This window comes from Dermacentor variabilis, chromosome 9 (genome assembly GCF_050947875.1).
Source record: "Dermacentor variabilis isolate Ectoservices chromosome 9, ASM5094787v1, whole genome shotgun sequence".
Classification (NCBI taxonomy): Eukaryota; Metazoa; Arthropoda; class Arachnida; order Ixodida; family Ixodidae; genus Dermacentor; species Dermacentor variabilis.
Genome location: NC_134576.1, coordinates 136197906 through 136218298, shown reverse-complemented (window position 1 = coordinate 136218298; position 20393 = coordinate 136197906). Strand labels below are relative to the sequence as shown.

The following is a 20393-nucleotide window of genomic DNA, read 5'->3' as shown; positions in this document are numbered from 1 at the left end:
ACCTTATAAATATACCGGCAGATCCCACGCCCTGTGGGAACCGATGTTATGTAAAGGAGTGTCATAACATCAGGACGTAGGCGGCAGTTTCATGACCTACATGACACGCATGTCATGACCTATCATTTATGTTCGTCGTACACTCTTGTCATACTATGCCAATATCGGTACATACCAAGTTAACGAAACTACCATGAGAGCACCAAGACGTATGTGGCTGTTTCATGACGTACATGATATCTGTCACGATATTCAATGTCATGACCGATAATTTATGTTCATTATACACACTTCTCATGTCCTTCACATGCTATGCCAACACGGAGGAAGGAATGCCAATTTTGGTACACTTGTAAGCTTTATAAGCATAGAGAGTGAGAAACTCTATGCTTGTAAGCATAGAGTTTCCTACAAGTAATTTTTGTAGGAAACTCTATGTTTGTAAGTACATACCAAGAAGTAAGCGGCTAGATAGATAGATAGATAGATAGATAGATAGATAGATAGATAGATAGATAGATAGATAGATAGATAGATAGATAGATAGATAGATAGATAGATAGATAGATAGATAGATAGATAGATAGATACTGTCAAAGTGGCAAATGCTTCGCATTAGACAGACAAAGCGACAGAAGGCGGCTGGACTAACAATTAACTGAACACTATTGTTGAAAACAACGTCCCCCAAGCCCGTATTGAACGTACGCAAGACACAACATATCATATATATGGAAAAAGCTTCAATTTCTTGATCGGTGTTGCCGTGTTAGGTAAGATATTATCATATACACGGAAAGAGCTTCAACTTCTCGATCAGTGTAAATTGAAGCGATTTCCGTGTATATAAGAAGTACTGCCTTGCGCTTGTTCAATACGAACTTGGGGTGCGTTATTTTCAATAAAACTCAGTTGCTAGTCCAGCCACGTGGTCGTTTTGTCTATGCCTGCTTCTCGCTTTTTTTCCCCTCTTTTTCAAGTTTGCTGGCATTCCCCTAGTATAACGTACCGAAACATTGTACCAAATAGCCCAGCAAGACACTCTTACGAATAATGAAGCCTGTGAATTACTCACATAATTCATATTGAATACAAAATTTGTCTAAACATTATACATGATTATTATAGGCAGGGGCCGGCTGTCTTAGTATTATAAGTGTATGACACGTTTATGTATAAGTACATGCAATTGAAGACTCCTAGCTATATATATAGCTACACCATGGGAGTGCAGCATAAAAAGCGATATGCTGATAATCTAAACTCGCAGATCGTATGTGGTAGACAAACTATGCATTATTTGCATAGATCTTTGCGTACTCGCCACAGTATCCTAGTTATGCGGCTCCGCTGCTGAGCTTGATCGAGCTCGCGAGTTCGACCCCGGCCTCGGCGACCGCATTCCGGTGAGGACGGAATGCGAAATTAAACGTTCGTGTACGTAGATTTAGGTGCGCATTAAAGAACCCCAGACAGTCAACGTTAATCCAGGCTACCCACTACGTCTGGCGTGCCTTATATTAAGCATGTATAAAAACCCTGAATTTAATGAATCAAATTAAATTTTGCATATAATATTGCTGCATTATCTTCGCGTTCGCCTAACAATGATCTGTCAGTGAGCGGACCGGTCGGTAGCTCATTAAGTTGCATCGTAAATGCCTGATCCTATGCACCCCGCAGTGATTACATATCAGTAAGATTCTTCGACGCTGAAGATATCTCAAGTTAGTCTATGTAGTACACTCTAGCTGGAGTGCAAGTCTGATACACCCAATGTGACCAGAGGAAGAAATAAACTTGTTTTCAAAAAAATAATATCGAAATGAATTATGATGGCCGGAGGCGCTCAGCATACGTGCATATACGCACCGACAATGAGATACATTAGCGGAACAAGTTTAGTAATTGCATCGGGACGAAATACATATATGCAAACGGCGCGGGAACATCCCCCCCCCCCCCCCCCCAGAGCGCAGAATAGCTTAGAATATCGTTGATCTTTCTCGTCGTCGTTTAGCATATGTGACGGATCAAATTTAACATCTGGTTCAATGCGCGCCGGCTGCGGCCGCATGAATTTTGCTTCAACGGCGAATAAAGCAAAAAAAGAAAACAAAACATAATCAACAAATAAAAATAAAAAGGGGCAGTTCTGTAGTGAGCCTTCCGAGGGAAACGACAAACAAGGTAAAAAACTCCTTAGCCCAAATTAAGGATGTATAAAATCATCTCGGATCAAATATACACTGTACCGCAAAGCGATCTGTAAGCAAAACCGAAACTTGCTTCGCAGTGCCAACGTCAGGAAAAACACCCACTAATGCGACCAATGGTAGCGCAGCGCTACCCTCTCCGCAGCGGAGCCTCGTTAAATCGCCCCGCTACCTGCGATAGGTACGCAGCAAGCAGGCCAGCGAGCGTATATTGTAAACAAGTCCCGCCAAGCGAAGTTTGAGAAAGCGTGCACCGGTGGATCGGGCACCTTGAGTTGGGAGTTTGCTTCGAGGCATGTGAGGCGCTCGGCCCCAGATTCATGCTGCGAGGTCCGCAGCTGCTTCGGCGCTTGCTGCGGCCGCAGCCGCTGCTGCGACCGCGGCAACGGCGCGGGTGGTGTAGTGGTTCAGCACCATCAGGAAACCCAGCGCCAGCGTCCAAAGGTCGCGGCGATTTGCTCTCTCTTCGGCCTTCGGAGCTGGTGGACTTCCTGCGTTGCCGAGGCATCCAGCGCTGCTACGCCGTGTGCGACGATGGCGGCACTGTGCGCGTGTCGCACCCCGAACTGCAGGACCTGGCCGACTGGCTCAACTCAGGTTCCGAGCAGCAGTTCCGCTCCCACGAGGCCATCCTCATGCAGCTGGGTCTACGCACGGGGTGCCTGATGACGGCCTTCCTCTGGCGCACCGACCGGGGACAGGCCGTGTGACCCAGCTTACATTTCACGTTGATTCGGGGCTCACTTTCACGGCTGTGCTAAAGTTTACAATGCATGGTGTAGGCCATGCGCAGTCCGAATTCCCTCCAATATTTGCTGTGTTTCTGTTTGTGCTCGTAGGATTGCTCTCCATCGGCTCCGCGGCAGCATGCGCTGTAGGCGAGAGCCCAAGCATAGACGCTTATTGCCGTAGCATTGCATTACCATTTAATATGCCCAGTAGCTTTTGCTATATTGCCTTTCGGGCTACCGAAGATCATGCTGTTTTAACGTATTCTTTTGAGCCTGTACGACTAATTCCATATGGGGAGCAAGATGGGCTCATTCTGCTAGTTTAGCATGGCAGTCTGGTTGAAGTCTGCCTGGAGCGCATTAATACACATAGTTGTAGCTGCCAGCCTATATAGCTTCCTTATGCTGTCCTATTCATCTAGGTGTCTCGCCGCGTTAACTGTTGTAGCTTTGTGTATACATCACCGAATCACCGCAGCCTTTGTGCAATGCAAGTACTTGGTTCACCATTTTTAGCCTTGACAGAAACGCAGATAAACTGGCATGAATGCTGCACACTGTTTCAGATGTGTTTCAGATGTTTTTGAACACATCTAACACTGTTTATTCTGGCCTTAGCCACAGATTATTACATTGCACAAATAAAAAAATTGTGTGCCATGAACAAAATTAGCCAAGTAGCTCTATAGTAGTTTTAGCAATTGTCTTTGCAATGCAATAGAATTAATCTCTTTGCCCTCTTCAAGTTTGCTTTTGTCCTTCCTCATGGGGGAGAGGATATGAAGCCTTCAGAGAACTGTACAGAATCTTGACCGCTTGCTTTTTTAAATGTGTAAGCATTTCTATACCTACACAATGAGAAAACCCATCCGTCCATCATGTAAGATTGCTAAAAATAAATTAATATATAAAACAATACATTCAAAAAGAAAAGCCTTGGCATTGGTCAATGAGCAGTCAACGAGTTCATAAGAATGATGAGGGATGATATGGGTCTTATCACGGTTTATAATGGTTCAACACAGATGGATAAGGTGCTAAAGAGTGATAAGGGCTTATAATGGTTGGAGCAAGTTTAATACAGTGAATAAGCACCAATAAGGTTTGATAAGGGTCGGATCAAGTCCAATATGATTGGTAAGGGTTGGACCATGCCACTTAAGATTGATAAGGCTCGGATTGATTGCGATAAGTGTTGATAAAGCTTGACCCAAGATATGATAAGGTTGATAACAACCAATAAGATGTGATAAGGGTGGGCTATAGTCCGATAAGGGTTTATACTGGCCAGATCAAGTTTCACAACATTGATAATGACACCAGGCTGCATGGAGATGAGCAAGTGGTACAATGCTTATGCACATTCCTAGAGGAGTTCCTGCGGGAATTTTTCTGCTTGCTTGTCACTGATCTTACTCTGAAACAAAAATGGTATGAAAGTGTTTATATATATTCCTCATATGGAAAATAAATTTATATGCAATTCAAGTATTGCCCAGTATTCAAGCGGAAGTATTACAATCATAAGGCATTAAGCTTGCCACTTATGGGTTTTACGGCAACATAATATAATTGGGATGACATACAGAAATGCGAGTCACTCTCTGTGCCAGTACAAAGGTGTTCTCCATGAAATGTCAAATGGTACTATTGCACGCTTTGTGGTTTCAGTATGGAGGCATTCGGCTACAATCGTATTCAAGTGTGGAGCAGCTCTTGCGGGACGGCCTACGTCAGTCGACCCTCTTGGGCATCAAGGCAGCCCTGGCTGGCGTCTGGTGCGTGTTTCCTATTTTTCTTTCTTTAAATGTTATCATTCTTCCCTGAGCTTGCATCTCTATGTATCTATGTCTGCGCCTAACCTTTTTCGTGCCAATTTGGGTCACTGGATAGTTCATGGTCAAATAGGTAGAGCATCAGGTTGCTGTGCTGAGGAGACCAGGTTGAAAACCAACCGTTGCACCACCTTGAGTGACTGGGTATGTGACACTCTTCAATGACCCTCTTTCACACCAACCTGTGCCACTGGGTACGTCCTGCACTTCAGTGGACCTCTTTTATGGTGACCTAGGTCACCGGGTATATGTTGCCATTCATAATAATCATTATAATAAACGTATCATCAACCATTACCCACCAACCATAACATGGATTGCTAATAGTATTGATGTTGGTAGTCCTTGCTAAAGGATAAATGCACCACCAATCTTTTTACAACTTGCCACAGTTTATTGCCTTGTACAAGTAGGTAAGCCAAGTAAATTGGCCTAGGTAAATGTGAGAAAAAAAAAAGAATATTATCTGCCTAATTGGAGGAGGAATGTTTAAAGGGGCACGAAAGGCAAATATTAAGTTGAACTAGATTGAAAGATTAGGCTTCTGTAAGGGAGAAAATGACGGAAATAGAAAATTGGAGTGGTGCCATTTGTTGTCTATTATGGTACCTCTTACGTGTGGCATCGGCACCTCTGATTCACAGAGAGCCAGCCACTACCTGCCACTGGGAACTGCGTCGCTTTTTCTCTGTTTACAAGCCGCAGTGACCGTAATTGGTAATCTGAACCCAAGCAGAGCCACAGAGTGACTCACGCAACCCGAACGCCTACACCCACTAAGCAGTATGCTTCCTATATTGAGCTAAATAAAGAGTCTACAAAAGGCATAACAGCACAGAGGGGAAGGCGGTCACGTGGATTAGTCAAGTCCTCTGCTGTAGAGTGGGTGGTTCAAATTGAGAAACAGCAGCAGGACTTTCGACGGCAATTTCTTAGGCCAAAAATTGATATATCGGCATACAGAAAACTATGATAGACTTCTAGGCGAATACACCGTCAGATCTAGCTCGACTTGACACTTTCCTTTAGTGTCCGTTTAATTAAAGCTCAGCTTTATGTTGCGTAGTGTAGAATGCAAGAATATGGTGTGAATTCATTGAAGATTTGCATGTATGGTAAATGACGTAAATGAGGTGGACTAAGTGTGCATGAGTTTGAGAAGGCTAAGATTACATTTTTTCCCCTCACCACAATGGTGTTCGTTTATTAACATTGTGCACCGCAATCCGTGTTTTCAACAATGCCATTCTCTTGTTGGCCTTCGGGCTAACATGTCTTGCTGCCATGGTGCTATGTGTTTCTTGCTAGATTGCTACAGTGGCCTGTAAGCAGTTGTGAAAGAACTACCACTGCCTGTGATATTTAATGCACCATACTTGATTTTAATGAGGTCCATGGTCATCAGTGTGGGACATACTTTAATTTGATTAGGGAAGTATTGCGCATAAATATTGTCATGTTTTCATCAGGCGTTTCTTAAAAAAAATTAATAATAACAAATAAAAGATGGGCACTTGAAGTGGGGAAACAGTTAAACTATAAGAACATAGGCACTTTAATGGTACATAGTGTGTATGTTGCATTCTTTGAAGGGTGCTCAGAGGGGCACAAAACTTGTGTTGCACAGCTGAGATCGCCATGTTTTAGTGGAAAAATGCTCATGTACTCAGATTTAATTGCATGATAAAGCACCAGAGGTGGTGAAAATTAGGAGCAATTAGGAGAACAGTGATTAGTTGTCATCATGTGTGGGGGTGTCATGAGTTGCCTGTAGTGCTGCCTGAAACTTCCTGTGTTGACTTGAGTGCATCCTCTGCAGGCTGGGTGGCGGCAAAGGCATCATTCCACAGCCAGAGAACAAGCAGCATGTGCAACCAGAATTTCGGCAGGCACTCTTCTTTGATTACGGCGACTTTCTCTCATCTCTCAATGGCTGCTATGGTTAGCGCTTTATGCCTTGCTTTTGCATGTCTTGCATGCCGGCAGCGACAATGGTAGTCATTTACGTTCAACTGTAACATAGGAAATCGACTGACATTAAAGGACGTATACTCACATACAAAAGAAAAATTGTAATAAAAGATCGCCAAAGCAGAGCCTTGGTGGTACCTGTGCTAGAACCAGTGAAGAGACTCAACCCAAGGAGTTGTACGAAAGACAGCAGTTTTCTTCTAGTGTTGCATCTTTTTGCTGGTCATTGTTTACTGCTTTGCTGTTGGCACAAACTTGCCTTAATGGCTCTTTGCTGTAGTTTGTCACTGTGATTGACTGAATGACCACCTTGTTGCTATGGTGAACTTGTATTTTGCTGTTTCATAAAAAAAACTAGAAATGTTTCTTGATTTCCAAACACGCTTACACCCTCTGGGTGTTTCTTTCTTGTTGAATGATAGTCCAGTACACTGGTCTATGTTAGATGCCATGGCACAGGTGTCCATGTTGATTGTGCGGCCTCTGCAAAAGCTTTTTGAGCAGTTTACTGCAAACTGCAGCAAGAGAGCAGGCTTTTCTTTGTGGCTTGAATGAAGTAGATATCGCCTGACTGGGAACATTTCCCCCATGTTGATGTTGAAATGATGCCTTGTGCGGGTACATGCGTATGTGCAGTGGCAGGCCTGGACGTCGGTGTGAATAGCCAGGACATGGCCAATGTTCATGTGCGCACGCACTGGGCTGTCAACGTTCCAGGAGACATGGGTGGATCTGCTAATGCAGCCCCGCTGCTTGCTCGAGGTGGGATATGGTTGATGCTGAGTTAGTAGTAGTTGGAAGTCTTGTGTACATTATAAAATGAAAAATGCATCGTTATTGAATACGCAATCAGCTTCCCGAAGTTACCCTTAAAAGGGCCTCGAATACTTTTCAAGCCACACTACTTCGCTTGCGGGTTGCGTAGATTGACAGTTAGGGACCTAAGTGCAACAAGAATGGCAGATAGGGGTGTGCAGTGTAAAGTTTTTCAGCTGAGATTTTTCAAAATACAAAAAGAAAAAGAATGCACGCCCTCAACTCAATCTTTTAGTGGTCTGTTGTCCCCATTTCTCTCGCCCACTGGTGTAACCACTCGCTGCCAATGTCAAGAGCTCGAAGTGCCTACGTAGTGGAAGTTTGCACTCGATAGTTGCCTGGACATTCTATGTTAACAGATTCCTGTTGCTCCGATGTGCTGATGGCACCGTTACCATGGTAGCAAACTACCTTTGCACATTCTAGCACATTTCATGGTTGCCACTACTCGTCGAGCATCCTGGGACTGTGCAACATCCTTTTTCTTCTTTTATAACCTGTGCAAGCAGTTCAGTACAGCACCGCAAACAAAAGAAAGTGTGTGGCAACAAAGATGCACCGAGGTTAGAAACCTGCACTATGTGAACAACACTCACGAATGTGCACGTGCAAAACGAGACGAGGTGATAAAGCTGCTCATGAACGTACATAGGCAAGAAGAGAAGCTTTTATGTGAACTTCTTATGTGCGTGCTTCTCTGTAAAATAGGAATAGAAATAGAGGCAGAAGAACAGCCAGGCACCCTATCGTGTTTTGTAACTGTAGTGACTTTTTTTCTTTTCTTTTTCTTTTGACCCTGTTTGTTTGTTTTAGTATAAAAAGTAAAGCCCACAAAAATAAAATGAAATCTTAATTTATCACGTTCTTGCTGCGACGTAGTGATTATCAGCAGCTTAGTTTTTAAGCAATCAAGAAGGAGCGAAAACACTGCTATAATAGCTAAGGAAACGAATCCGATGACGCAACTCTTGTTAGAATCTTCATTTATTCAAATTACGGACAACAGTATCAGCAAGACTGATGTAAATCTGCCTGCCAACTACACCCGTTCTCTACGTCACATTTTGGCACAAAAACGACTTGCGGCTCTTGCCCGCTTTTAGTGTAATCAGGGAACCCGTGAGGGTCCCGAAATGTCTCTGTGTTATTTTCACCTTGACTTGGTCAGTGACTGCAATTTCTTCATCATTACACTTTTTTGCTGGCAAGCATGCTGAATGGGACAGCCAGAGCAAAACCTGTCAGCGATGCAATCTTGGAGGCCATGGTTGGACAAAGTATTGTTAACAAAAAGCAGTAAAGCAAATCTTGCGAAGGACTGAAACAAGAGGTGGAGAAGAATAAGGAGAGTGCTTTTGTACTCCTTTTGCGACATTGAGAAGGCTGCTGTAATTTCCGTTGTTTGTTTGCAGGTGTTGTGTGTGCTCTGGAGGCCATGTTGGAGCACAGCCAGTTGGGCAGCCTGCGAGGCAAGAGAGTTTGTGTCCAGGGCGCTGGAAGCATCGGCAAGTTTTTGTCTCTGGACGGCACGCCATTTCCGTTTGATCAGTTTATCGCGTCATGTGCAGTTGGCTGTAGTGACATGTGATTGGTGCTGCTTGTGGTAATTCTCACGCAATGCATCACTGCATAACTCTGATATCTGTTGCCATGTTGAGAATGTAGCAACTTCCAACATATATGTGCTAATCATGGCATGAACAGCCTAAAGATCCCACTGGCAGCGTAGCCAGTCACTTGCGCTATTTAAAAGAAAGTTTCACCCACATGAACGTAGCGCAACGCTATAAAGGAAACCCATGCAGGTTTCTCAGAAAAATGTTTTGCAGCGGAACCCGTAAGGGTTTCTTTTATAACTTCGTGCTACATTTGGATGGGTGACGATTTTCCCTTTTATGAATTTCATGAACCTTTCTCCACCTTGAGGAATTCTGCAGAACTGATTTGAGGCTTGCATTATTAAGCTTATTTTTTCGAAGGCATTATCTTGCTTATATTTTAGCACAGCACATATTTCTGAGCAGGTCTATGTGAGAAGTGAAAACATGGCCTTTGTATTGGAATCTGTCAAGTATGGCCTTTGCATTGGAACCTGTAACTGTGGGGGCTTGAGTTGCATCTGCCTACAGGACTTCCAGTCATTGATTTGCGTGTATAATACTTATGGATTGCTGCCTGTCCTCATTGTCCCCCTCCATGCTCCTTTTTCTCCCTTCCTTTCCCTTAGACAAGAAGAGCAAAATAAATTTCCTCTTCGTTGGCCATTGTGCAGCCAATAAGTGTAATGATTCTTGTTTTGTTGACCAGGGGCTTCAACCTGCATTCAAGGCCTGACAGTTTCTTGTTGCCTCTGTGATGCAGGACGGGAGGTGGCACTCAGCTTGGCTGACCATGGTCTAGCGCAGCTGCATGTCACGGATGCCAACCAGAAGCGCTGCGATGACATTGCCGACCTGCTTGCCCCACGGGTCAGTCCAGTCTAGTGTGGCGTCAAACTGTTATTTCAAGGATATCACCGTGTCCTTTTCTTGCAATGCAGATATATTGGTGAGAAAATGAGAAAAACTCTAATGGCCCCCACTACGTGGCCAGCTGCAGTTGGGTGTAGTACGTGAATGGGAGTCTCTCACACCTTATTCCCTCCTATACGTCGTTTCATACATATCAGGCAATGCTACAAAGCTAAAGAGACTTGTCTCACTGCTTGCATTCACTTCCAAGAAAAGGCGTATCATATATGAAAGATATAGGTGTGTATCATGTAATTCTAAATAAAATTCGCTCATGCTTTTGTGTTGCATCGTATGGCGTAGTCATTACATAGAAGGCATAACAAAAAATTACGCAGAACCTCCTTGAACAGCAACTGTCCGAGATATGTGTAGCATTGTATGACAGCCGGTGTGGCGCAGAATGTGTTATGCATGGTAATAATGTGTGTGATGGTTATGCTGATGTAGTATGCATTATTCATCTACCTGTGCATGTAGAGAACGAGCAGAGAGATGCACATAGTACATATTTACATTGCCAAACATATACATTCGGCTTCATGCTGACCACCACATAATGCTACGCATATTGTCACGTGGTAGTGACGGTGAAGAAAGTGAAACTGTGAATGGCGACACTAGCGTTTTATTGGGCGAACTTGTGCCCGCAAAAGCAAGTTACACTCAAAGCACAGCAATAGCGGCGAACACGGTCGGTTGCCGTCCAAATCTGATCAGTGGATCAAGCGCGTCGGCTTTTATACATCAGTCACCGAAGGTTACAGAGTAATTGCTGGTACCCGCGTTTCTTCCAGAAAATTTTACACCATTCGCGTTGCACATATATGCAGTCAGATTACACTAGGTTTGGTGACAACAGACAGTGGACGGAACCATCGGTAACATTCCAGAAACTTCCGATACATGCAGGCGCGTCCTGCACCGAGCGACAATATGTTAGACAATGAAATGCGGTCACCCGATTAACGAATACACATGTCAATATCTTCGACAGTTCCCATTCAAGGAGGTTTTGCTTAATTTGTTCGCACGATGCCCATCGCAGCGTAGTCAACACATTAATGCTGTCATAGGCAGTGTAGGAGGATGGCTACGCATGCATGCATAATTAATGCATGAGTGGTGCATCCTCTCGTTTTAGGTCCTCTTTAGTCACCTTCTATTGTTACTGGTCGGATGTTTACCAGAGCATCCCATACAGCTTGCTATCCCTCTTTGAGTATAGGCTGCGACATTTCTGCCCTAGGTTTAGTGCCTCCTTTCTATTTATGGGGAATGGCAAAAGCGGACAGGCTTGCCGACTGTGTTGCACCGGTGTGCCTATTAGGTCATTAGGACATTAGGTCATTTGTCAGTGTACTCTGGATGGCAGCTATCGACTGTGCATGCAATGGGCTTTAGCTGTGCATTCTCACACTGTATTGGGAAAGGGGTTTTCTGGCTTCATACAGAATTTTTCAACTGGCTCGCCATATAATGTTATGCATTAAAAGATATTCTGTCAAATACTTTCCAGATTAATGGCCAGTCCACTATGAAATGCAAAGAGTGATACATCCCTGCAACTGCAGTACTTGCATAGCTTCTGCAGCATTGCTTGCCAAGTATGAAACTGAGTGCAACTGTTTTCAGCTTGTTTGTTTCTTGCTTCATTTTCCTTGTCCTACATGTCAGATGTGCATGTCCTACCTTCTCTCTGTGCACAGCTGGGCAGCCGGCTGCGTGTGTCACGTGTTCCCCATGGTGATAGGAGCCTGCTGGCCGAGCCGTGTGACATCTTTGTGCCCTGCGCCATGTCCCATGTATGTAAACCATGTCCTCATTTTAACACATTTTTGAAGTGGTAATGTGTACCGTAGTCTGTGCTGTGAAGCAATGTTAGAGAGCTTTTGCTTGTCTATAAACATCTTAGCATTTATGGAACACAGGGCTGTCGGAGAGGTGTACAGCAGCGCCAATGCTGATGGCGATATCTTGTGACACCAAGTTTAACCAGAGGGCACACAAAACTAATACAGCAGCAACTTATCATATTCTACTTAACTCCTGGTGTAAAGTGTTGGTGATGACATAATCATTAAAGTGCAGTCCTCTTATGAAGTGATTTACCATATTCTACTTAACTGCTAGTGTAAAGCATTGGTAACAACGTAATCATTAACATGCAGTCTTTTTATGATATCCCTTTAAAAAGAACACTTCTGCAATGATAAAATATTCTATATGCATTGTAGTTGGGTAAAGTGTTGCCAAGTGTTGCTAACAGCATTGCTACTGGCATTCACAGTACTGGTTACCCTGTAAGCTGTAAAGAAGTTTACAGACAAGTTAAAACTCCATATTGTCAAGATTATGCGTGCCATCTTATTGTTAGCAAATTCAGTGGCTTTGTGGTTAGAGCATCAAATCGGAGTGAATTTCCTTTCTATAGCACCGAGTACTTAAGAAGTTCCTAGTACGTAAGTGGTACTGGAAGTACTAGTACAGCAGTCGTGTTTCAGATCCTGACTCCGGACACCATCCCAACCATGGAGGCCAAGATTGTGTGCGGTCCGGTGAATGAGCAGCGACTCTCGGACTCGGACTGTGACCTCTTGAATGAGCATGGCGTCCTGTATGTGCCGGAGTACATCTTCAATCGCATGGTGCGCAGCCTGGGCTTGCTCGCTCACTCTTTCGTGCATTCCTCCACTGGCAACATAACTTGTGCTTGACTTTTTGTGACTTCTCACAATACTGCATCAAGCCATTTTAGCGCTTGGTGCAGTGCTGCTTCAAGTACTGCTTTTTAAGAGAATGTGCCTGAAATTCAGCAAGCCAGCTTTGCAGCAGAACGTAATGATCCAGATGTAGCGCGGCAATGTGACTTGTGAAAAAGCCCTCACAAAATTTTGTTGGTGTGGCTTGTTAATGGAAGGATATCTCCAAGTTGCAAATACTAGTCTTCCTACTTGATTCATAAATGGTAGCGTATTGCTACTACAAAGTAACTGTGCTACGTCCCCCGCGTGAGGCAACATGCTGCCATGCTTACCGCAGAAAATTTGTATGCTTGGAGGGGTGTGATCTATCTGATAAACAAATTAACCATGAAACAGCTCACTTTTAGTCAGGTACCTTTTATATTCGGGCATTATTCCCTTGTATGTACTGTTTACTCTGGAACATTGTCGTATATTTACAGATAATAGCATTTGAATTTTGCTCAAACCAATGCGTCGCATTATTTGACAACCTCACTGCTAAATCAGCAGAATCCTTTTATTCTGATCACTGAAAAACTGCCGATTCTTTTTATATGATTTACAAATAGTGAAATCACTCACTTCAAATTGATTCAGAGTTGCTCGGCGAAGGTGAGCTAATTGGTGAGGCTGTTAGTGCCATGTCCAGCTGTACTGATCCGTCACTCAGAAATGGGAGCATATCGTAATGGTTGAGCTCTGTTGTGAACTTCCATGCTGTTGCTGGAATTAAGACTGTCCAGTCAACATGAAGCTGATACTGTCCTGGTGTGCAACTTTCCGAAGAGGGTAGTTGCATGGCTTCTTTTCGCACACTCATTGGCTGCTATCTTCAGTTTGTAAACATCTGAACCTGAATGAAGGTGCATGCACTGAAAAAAAAAAAAAAAAAAGAAAGACGATTATGATACTTCCTAATGCGAAATTTGAGTGCAGCTCTATATGTGTTTTCATCTCGCATGCCAATATTTTGTATTATGATTATATAGGTACATGGTTTATATTGGGAAGTACAGACGACATGCACTACTCTGGCACCGTATCCTAGACATTGTTGCGGCACAGCTCGTCTTGTGCGGCACTAAGTTTTTCTTCGCACGCTTTTGTTCCACCAACAATGAGAGCGGCCCTTCGTCATGGGGAAATCATGCCACCAGTTTCAGCGGCGACAACACCCAAGGGAGCGTCACATCAAGCCTTACTCGTAGCTGCTTGCCATCGCCCCTTGCAGGAGCAGTGGTACCCATCACAAATGCTAGTACCATGGACTAACCTCAGCAGCTGATGTCGTGGACGAGCATAGCCCTCCCAACCTTACACCACCATGGCCCCTCTTCGGAAGTGCAGATCAGATTGCCCACATGGCTGCTGATGCTGTGGCCACCGGCAACAAGGGGCATAGCAGGCCGTCTCCCCTCTGCTCCCTCTCCACTTTAACTGTAGCCTCCTCCTCCACCTTCCTCCTCATGCACTCTTTTTTTATCTCACGCTGCACTCTGCATTCACTTTCATCTGCTTTCTCGTTCGCTCGGCTATGAGGTACAACAACGCTGAGGCACACCAACGCTCAACGCAGGAATGGGCATTTGAGAGCTGCGCTCTAAAAAATGTGCATGCCATAGTTTCATAAAAATGCCATCAGAGGGCAGCACTTAGAACAGTTTGAAGGAAATGGATGTTGAAATCAAAATGAACAAAAATTCATCTAGCATTTGCCACTCAGTCGTACTTATCTGTAAATATAGGACAATATTCAGAAATAAACAGAAAGAACTTGATAGCATATATTGCTGTCTTGTTTCAAAGGGAGCACATACGGTCTATCTAGCTGTGTGTGGCCATCATAAGAATGCTAAGTAGTGCTTGTGAGTTAGTTGGCTTGGCTGGCAACACATTTGTGGCTTCTAATCTGCCCTCACATTTTGATTTATCCTTTCATTCATATCAATTTTGTTTTCTCTTCGAAATATGTTTCTCTGCTGCTACTGTCTCAGAAACTCTGAAAACAGTTCAAAGGCAGCATTAGACATTGTTAGACTACTGTCTTGCAACAACAGACAAGAGCTTCTTGAAGCTGAATTTCATTTTCTTTTCGTTGAAACTGTATGGTGTGCATGTATTAACTGTGTAAAGGAGAAGAGCTTAGCACTATTTATCTTTCTAATGAACTGGCCACAAGACGAATTTAAAACACACATTCTGTAAAATAGCGGGCCTCTTGTTGGTTGTTCATGCACAGTATACACATTTGTGGCATTTCTTCAATTCCTGTGCATAAATTTTCATTGGAAGTTGCAAAAGTGATATCTGTTAAGTGTGACTGCTATGCAATGTTCCTGAGCATTATCTTGCGGATCCCTATTTAGATGTACCAAGTAATTTACAGTGAAAGTCGCACAATTCATAGTGTCCTATGTTATGTTTGACCCATATGTAAATGTCCCCAAATTAATGCAGCCCAGAACTTTGTCTAGCACTGCAGCTTTTCAGCAGCATGGAGTGCACTGCTGTGAATATGGAGTGCATTTGAATAGAGCAACAGTGACACATTGGAGCTATTCGTTGTGCTAATAATTTCACAAGGTTGCCTTTCTAGAAGTTTTCACTGTAATATTTTTTTCAGAGGCTGTAATTATAGTAGGCTATACACGAGAAAGATATAGTATGCTGCACTAAATTCCGCAAGGTTGCTTTTCAAGAGGTTCTCTCTCTAATCTTTTTCCAGAGGTTGTAATCGGGGGTTCTAGGCTACACATAGGAAAATACAGTATGTTGAAATTAGTACTTGTGGGAGAGAGTGCTGCTGGCAAGTACTCATGGCACCTCCTTTTTTTTTTTTGCAGGCGGTGGTGAGCTCTGCATACGAGATGTATGGACGCATGCAGAATGACCCAGAGATGGAGAAACACTTTGGTTGCGAGTGGGAACACTCGGTAAGCAGCGGAACAATATGTTGTTGTTGGTATTGAGTGCTGAACCAGCCCAATGCTCAAATTACAACACTTTCTTGCCAACTTCTTGAAACACTCACTCAACTCCTTGCTCGCCACAGCAAATAAGTAATTTGTGGCTTTATTTCAGGAAATGCCCTATTCAACATACAAGATTGCTATAACCAATTGTAGCATTTTAGCTGACCTTCTGAACGAATGCATTGTTGGAACATTTTGCCTTTAATCTCATTTTATTAGTTGCTGTCCATGCCCTAGTTATGCTTTTAGGTTGCAGGACTTGGAAGTTGACGCTCAAAAGTGTGTTTTCTGGAAGTCTTGCAACTCTTGTTCAAGCATAGACAGAGCAATAAGGTGGATTTATTGAATTGCCAGAAGCTATCCTGTTTGGCAAAATACAAGGATCAAATTTTTCTCAAATTTTGCCATTAAAGTTAGCAAAAGAAACTTGAATAACGTTAGAACCAAATGTGATTAAAAAAAAATGTACACCACATTCGAAATAAGCACGTGACATGTATTACCTACATGTTTTCAGCACCGTGACTTAAGGAAGGGCATTAAAAAATTTGTTTAAGACCTAACTCTTCCATAAGTCAAAACAAGAAGACATATGTTTCAGGCGACTACCACTGTTTTGCATCGAGTAATTCCCTCTTTTTTTTTTTTGGTGCGCAGATTGGGTCCTTGGTGCGCCGCGTCCTGAGTGAATCTGCAGACCGTGGGTGCAGCACTGTAGCCGTGGCCGACGAACTGGCTGAGCGCTGGTCACGTGAGCCACACCCGCTGTGGCCTGGGCGAGCAAGGGCGCTGCTCGCCGCCTTGTTGGCGCACGGATGGCATCGGGGTCGAGACTTCTGGCGGCAGAGGCATAACTTTCCTAACACACACGGCTATGCGTGATGATGAAGATCAAGCATCACTTAACAGAGGAAATAGTATACAATAAAGGCACTCGTTTGGTGCATATTAAGTCTCGCGTATGCTGTACCATGTATCGATGCAACATACTGTGTTTATTTACAGCACCTCAAGAACCCTACAGACAGGGTTTTACAAGAGGGGTGGGTGAGAGCACCAGTGATGTTAACGAAAAGTGACTTGGCGACAACTCTGAAGCGAGTAGGGCTGGCATAAATAATGGCACTTGTGGGCAGATTGTTCCATTTGATAGCTGTCTTGATAAATAAGTATGCAGAAACCATAGAAGATGATTGTCAAAGTAGGCGAACAGTTTCCTGATTTGCAGAATCATCTGTAAAAGTTGTCAGCACAGTGTTTCTTCCTGTTCCTCTACGGTCGTGGCATGCACATGTTGCTTCAGTCTTGTATCGATACTGCAGCGTTTCATCTCGTTCCTTGAAAGTCGCAACGGTTTCCCATTGCATCAATGTGTTAACTTCTGTTCCTTTACTTTGACAGTTATTGCAGCAGCACACACTTTGTTGACCCACAAGATTCATGAATGTATGGCATAAAGTCAGTGCCTCTCCGACCAACCAGCAAAGTCTGGAGACATTGGCACCTTTCCGTCTCCTCCGGCATACATGCCAACTTGTGGACTTCACCATTTATAAAAATCTTGCGGGAGAAAGGGCGGGGGGGGGGGGGGGGGGGGGAAGGGGAGTAGCACGCATTTATTTTGAAAGCTTGCCCTGAGCATATGCCTTTTGTAGGAAACCTTCAGCACACAAGCAGCAGCAGTGAACTTGGAACAGCAGAGATTGACAAGCAACGCAATGTCTTTAGATTACAGTGACTTCTCCAGTGACTTTGCTGTTGCCGATTTCACCTGCTTCAGGAGCTTGTCTGTACAGACTTGCTTGAAGCAAGCACACCTACTGCATCCATCGGAAGGCTTCCAACAGGAGGTTTGGAGACCGACGAGTGAAACATTTTTGCGAGCAGTAAAACATGATGCAAAATTTGTAAAATCTTAAAACTGTCCCAAATTTGGAATTATGAAAATTTTGAAAACTTGGCAGGCACACACTGGTGTTGGCTCTGCCTCCATGGTAGCCCTCTCTCCTCCTCCTCCTAACTACCATTTCCTCATTCAAGTGGCAAAGAAACTCTGTCCGCTGACCATGAAAATGGGGAAAAGAGTAAAAAAGAACTATATGCTTTAAAAAGGATCGATTGTGCGGTGCAGGTGCACGCATGGTCACCAGCACAGAAAGCTGGACTAGTTGGTATGGTTTTATGTGTAATTGTGCCATAGAAGACGGGAAGGTGGACAGCACTTATGTTCACCATAATGTGCTACCATAACACAACAAACAGTACTGTATAAGTTCAGTGATATGTTCCCAGCTCCTGCAATTTCCTCAGGCCCATTTGATGGGATGCATTTAGACCAGTTCAGTCAACAGTCTAACACCAGGTTGCCTGTCCCTAGGTGCTTATTGACAGTGCCAGGCACATTGTAACTTGGTGCCTAGCTCATGCTATCCTATACTGTTCTGCAAGAGGCACAACTACAGTTGAGCCTACTTATAGCAGTAGTATTTAAGTGCCAAGGAAATCCCATTGTTGCCACTGATAGTTGATACTGCATTATGATAGTTGCACTGATAGTTGAAAATCCCATTGTTGCCATGAAAAAAGAAGAGGGGACAAACATCCAAACATATTCATTAGACGGAAATAAGTACAGTTGAACCCCCTTGCAGCATTACCCCCCGTTTTAATGATACTAATAAAACCGCTCATTACTATGTTGCCATTCTGGATTACTGGCTATAGCAATCTGGCTACTGGGTGTCTGTGACGTGAAATCCAGAAATAAAAATATCCAAACCATCATCGGGAGAGAGGCATGGGTGTTTAGGGCAATGTGACGAAGGCGTGAGGTGTGCGACAAGCAGGTGGGCTGCTTTTTCTTTTTACAGCGAGGCTGTTTATGGCTAGGGTTCCGTGGATTTTTTGTGTGCATCAACAAATTCGCCTGTGCAAAAACTCTGCTCCCGAATGTGATGCAAAATTGCTTCATTCTATGCGAAAGCTTATACATCTCGTCGTTTGGATATGCATTTTTGGTGCATTAGTTATTAATATGCACCATTTTCAAGGTTAGCAGACTCTCAGGTAGATATATATATATTTTTTTGCTTGCTTACAAGGGTATGAGCCATTGTCTCACATGACGGACAAATTTCTCGTTGGGTAGGCACACAAATGCTTACGCATTTAATCGGGGTGTCTACCAAATTCACATTTTCAAATTCCCTGAGTTTTCCAAGTTTTTCCTGAGTGCCTTTGCAAAATTCCCCGAGTGATGCATGGATGGATGGATACAACTTTATTGAACGTCCGGCAAGTTTTAATGTGACCCGAGCTTAGGTCTCCCACAGGGGAATGTCAACCCCTGCCTCAACGCTGCCTCATGGGCTTGCTGGACTGCCCAGGTCTGGATGCCAAGGTCTGAGCTGTGCAGAGTGGCAGCCCACCTCGACGACAGAGTCTCTGGAGTAACTGTCATCCTTCCTATAATTGCGCTGCACTCCCCCAACATGTGTTTGAGTGTTGCTGGCCCTTGCTGGCACAATTTGCATGTGTCATTCCGATACTTATCTGGGAAGATGTTTCAGATGGCATGGAAAATGTTCGTCTTGATTTGCAATGGGCTTTACCATACTTTTTTTTTCGAAGATATTTTATTCACTGAGCATTTTACTAACGCCTCCCTTCAGTTTTCTACTTTAAATAAAATAAGCACTACTGCTTACTATTCAAACTGGGTTAAGTCGTGTTTTTTAATTTTTTAACGTGCTTACTAGAGAGTGACAGCATCGGGCGACATGGTGTCACGCTCTAGTAAGCATGTTAAAAAAAAAAATCCAGTTTGAATAGTAAGTAGTACTTACGTTATTCAAAATAGGAAACTGACGAGAGGGGTTAGTAAAATGCTCAGTGAATAAAATATATTTGAAAAAGAAAGTTATGGTAAAGCCCATTGCAAATCGAGTTGAACATATTCAAATACGAATAAAAAGAGATGCATACAGAAGCAAATATTTTCAAAAATGAGCTATTTCCATCAACCGAACTCATTCGTATTACGCACGAACTTTGTCACAAGTGAGATTCTCTCAGCAGTTGGAAAGTCAACCTCAACTGTCCCAACATACTCTCAGCCTGTGCACAATGCCTCAGTGTTGCGTTTCACTGCTTTAAAGGGTTTATTTTGGTTTGGATGAGGGTCATCTGCATCTTGGCATCAGCCAACACTTTGCTTGTTGAGCTTAAGCTCCTTCAAAGAAGAGGCGGCACAGTTCCTCTCCCGATCATTTCTCAATGCGATAGTCCTTTCTGTTCTCATCCTCGTTATGCCGCGCGTTCGCTTCATGGGCCATTTGAAGCACCCTCTTGGTCAGTTGTACAGTCAATGTCCTATTTTTTGGATTCCCTAGGGGCTGCGAAAACGTCCAAAAAAATGAATGAATGTCTTTTACTGCCCCGAAGGGCTCAAATCGCCACAGGCACGCCCAAAAAAGCTCTGAAGGCCTACCAGTACACTTCTTAGGGATAACAGTGCTCGTACTGTGACAGGTACTGGACTGCATAATATTGCTGTGATGAGGCGAAGCTGCCTTTCGGAAACTTGCATTATGCAA

At 43.6% G+C, this 20393-nt stretch overlaps 1 protein-coding gene across 1 annotated transcript; it reads left to right on the top strand.

The window, feature by feature from the left end:
- The first annotated feature begins 2362 nt into the window (after positions 1-2362).
- LOC142557620 (leucine dehydrogenase-like) lies at positions 2363-16750 on the top strand. Its single transcript, XM_075669585.1, has 10 exons — positions 2363-2920; positions 4619-4725; positions 6602-6723; positions 7390-7515; positions 8982-9074; positions 9931-10037; positions 11789-11884; positions 12584-12727; positions 15670-15759; positions 16456-16750. The coding sequence occupies exons 1-10, from the start codon at positions 2537-2539 to the stop codon at positions 16678-16680; spliced, it is 1494 nt and encodes a 497-aa protein (XP_075525700.1). The 5' UTR covers positions 2363-2536; the 3' UTR covers positions 16681-16750.
- Positions 16751-20393: the final 3643 nt, after the last annotated feature.